The sequence below is a fragment of the Cynara cardunculus genome, unplaced genomic scaffold (genome assembly GCF_001531365.2).
Source record: "Cynara cardunculus var. scolymus isolate 2C unplaced genomic scaffold, CcrdV1 Un_Scaffold_3517, whole genome shotgun sequence".
In the NCBI taxonomy this organism is placed as follows: domain Eukaryota; kingdom Viridiplantae; phylum Streptophyta; class Magnoliopsida; order Asterales; family Asteraceae; genus Cynara; species Cynara cardunculus.
In genome coordinates, this window is record NW_020201511.1 from 46,912 (window position 1) to 50,375 (window position 3,464).

The window sequence follows — 3,464 nt, forward strand, 5'->3', positions numbered from 1 at the left end:
CAACTTCGGCATTTATTTTTGTAACAAATCAAAAGCTTGATAACCAAAAGACAACAGTTTTATTGTCAAGACCCTCCGAATACAAGAAACGTCAACATATGAATCATACCRAACAATACAAAAACATGACAAGATCGGATGAAGTTCAATATTGTTCACGAAAACACTTACCAAATCATATATTGTCGGTAAGTATGAACACCGCACTTACGGTGGTTTTATTACTTAGTCTTGGAAATAACAACTAGTGACTAAGACATTTGTTAATAAGTAATAAAACGAAAAGTAGACGATGTATGTCAATCATAATATAACATAAACCGAAATCGGCGCATGACGAAATGTAAAATTGACAAAAACGAAGCACCACTAAAATGATGATATTTCCAGTACTTGGACAACTGATTACTTCAATTCGGGGCAATTGCGTGAGTCATGTCCCGTACGTTGGCCACATGTCGCACATTTTCGACGGGTTTTCTTGCTTACGGACTGTATTTTCTTAGACACGCTTACCAACCTCTTACCAGTACCACAACCCTTGTTCCTTATTCCAGATGGTGGGTGGAAACACCAAGGTGATCTCTGATTGCATCCAACTTTTGTTGGGATGGGTCTTCATACGGTACCTCTTTCTCGATATCAACCATGAAATTGTCGAGATTCTGCTCCAATCTAGTCAGTATCGATTTACCATTCCGGGCGATGCTTATAATGTCGTCGACTTTGGAGTATACATCAATTATAGACTTATCCTTCTCCGCATCCACCTCACCGTATCGAACCCTAGCGGATTGTATCTGGACAGGGACCAAATTTTGTTTCCATAGACGTAAAACGTATTGGTTCGGAATACTTTCAACTTCGTCGTTTATTAGAACCTTAAATGCATGACGACACAGATACCTGTTACGCGTGAATAAATTGCACTCGCATTCGACCGTGTTGGCTGGGTAGTTTCAGGAGACCTAAAATAGCTACATTAGGTTCCGAATAAACAACAGCTTATATTGACCGAAGAATTTAAAAGACATTAGTATCTATGTAAGGAATATAGTACCAGATACGTGGTGTTGACAAACGATTTCTTGTTCTTGTGGCTTATAATGAACGTTTTGAGATCATCCCGACATTCGACAGTCTCTATACCACAAAACCACACAGCCTTTTTTAATTCCTTTTGGATGTCAAATAACACATTTCGACTATATACCCTTACTGCTTGACTTTATAAGCGCAATAGAGTAACCAACTTTGGATATGTTGTCCTCGTTATTGTTTCATGCACAGCTTGCTTGTACCTTTGTTTCTCTATAGCAACGTCATAATTATTAAGGAACTGAACCAAATCAAACCAGTATGATTCGTATATGTTAATATACGAATTCGAACTCTCGGATCTTGATGTTGTTTTCATAAGACCAGACATCGGTGTGTCATTATAATACGCCGGAATCTATGATGCGCGGATTTCATACATTTATGTGAACCACGGATCACCACCTAAATTGTATTGTTCGATCATCTCTTGCCACTTGGTCTTGAATTCCGATGGGCCAATATTTATGTTCCACACGAGCTTGTTAATAACCTTATTGAACAGAGGATCTTGATTTAGGGCGACACTGACCTGCGGACGTATCAATCACAATATGAACCTATGAACAGTGTCATTTACTTATGAAATAGAGTTGTTTATTAAAGTGTACTTACCTTAGAAGGCACTTTCTTCATTATGTGCCACATACATAGTCGGTGATTAGCTTCCGTAAACACCAACGGGACGGCTTGCTTCATCGCCGAACATTGATCCGTAATCACAAAAACTGGTTGTTTGTCATGGCATTTTAGGAAAGCTCTTAGAACCCATGTAAAGTTTTCAATTGTCTCACCACTTATTAACGTTGATCCGACGACAACCGAAGGTTTGTGATTGTCAACCGCCAAAAAGGGAACAAAAATCATCGCATGCCTATTAGGTAAAATAAAAGTTATAATAAAATACCAACGAGTACCATACATCAAAAAAACTGATTGAACTTGAAAATCTTACTTGTTGGTGCGAAACGTCCCGTCGAACGAAATTACATCCCCAAACTCTTTGTAGTTAACTCTAGCGACCTCATCTGCCCAGAAAATGGCACCCAACTCCTGATCATTGCACTTGTACTCGAAAAAATACCCGGAAACAATATCTCGCCTATTGGATAGTTTATTGATCAACATCTTCGCATCCTTTATCCCAACACATGCAACTGCATCTCTCTTGAAATTCTTAAAGTCGATCTCAGAACATCGATTGTGCTCAAACCCACCATTCAATGCCGTTTGTATATGGTGAGCCATAATCGCACCGACTTTGTAGCTCGAGCTATTCAGGACAATTTTGAAATCCGTATACTTCATCTGTCTATTTTTCCTTGAGAAACGTCGATCGTTAGTATATAATAGCGCATGATTATGTGCCTCGACAAACTCATATATCTCGTAACCGGACTTATCCTTTTTCAAATGGATTTTTATGCATGCTAAACATCCACAACATTTAAGGTTTGTGTTACGGTATCTCCTTTCACCAGACTGAATATCCATGGAATCAAAAAACTTTGTGTTTGGTGTTCCCTCCCTATTACATACAAACCATCTTGTTTGTATGTCCTCGTTCTTGTTTGTTTTTTTGGCATGCAGACGAACATCAAAACCAGCATTGTCCACATATGTCCTATACATCTTTTCCGCGTCATTTATAGTTAAGAATTGTGAGTTGATCTTTGTTTTAAGCTCGTCATCAACCTTGGGGATAAAAAACTGATTTCCTTGTTAACACTCCTCGACAGCGTACTCCGGTTCATGTTCTGATATTGTAAGAATAGGAACACCTGTTGATACAATAATATCTTGTAACAAATAATCGTACGGTGTTCACATCTTGTGTTCAATGAACACACATAGGTAAACAATTGGACGATGAATATGATTAACGTAAAATAGCAGGATAACATGTTAAAATGTACATACTCTAATGTCATGAAAAAATTTGGAAAGATGTCAATGTATGACGCATATAAACACATTAATAGATGCAATTAACCACCCAATAATATGAACAATTGCAAACAATTGGAACACATCATGGAAAAATCGCAAATAAAAAAATTTGATGTAAATTTTTCAAAAAAAGACCATGAACGAATGGTGAACATAACAGGAACCATATGTATATGTGCATCTACACGGAAAAATGAACATGAACATGAACAAGAACCATGTATCTATGAACATGAACAGGAACAAATCATGAACGTGAACAAGAGCCATGTATATAAACATGTATGTTGACATTACCAAATGAACGAATGGTAAACATGAACAAGGACCATATATATGTTCATATGAACAAGGATTATATATATATATATATATATATATATATATAAACATGAACAAGGACCAAATATAAAGGC

General features: G+C 37.1%; 1 protein-coding gene across 1 annotated transcript; it reads right to left on the reverse strand.

Moving 5' to 3' along the window:
* Positions 1-548: 548 nt before the first annotated feature.
* On the reverse strand, positions 549-2,346 carry LOC112503670 (protein FAR1-RELATED SEQUENCE 5-like). The gene is made up of 4 exons (XM_025107663.1): positions 2,054-2,346; positions 1,714-1,972; positions 1,491-1,630; positions 549-906 (listed from the first exon to the last, which is right to left on the reverse strand). Exons 1-4 carry the CDS (start codon positions 2,344-2,346, stop codon positions 549-551), a joined length of 1,050 nt encoding a protein of 349 aa, XP_024963431.1.
* Positions 2,347-3,464: the final 1,118 nt, after the last annotated feature.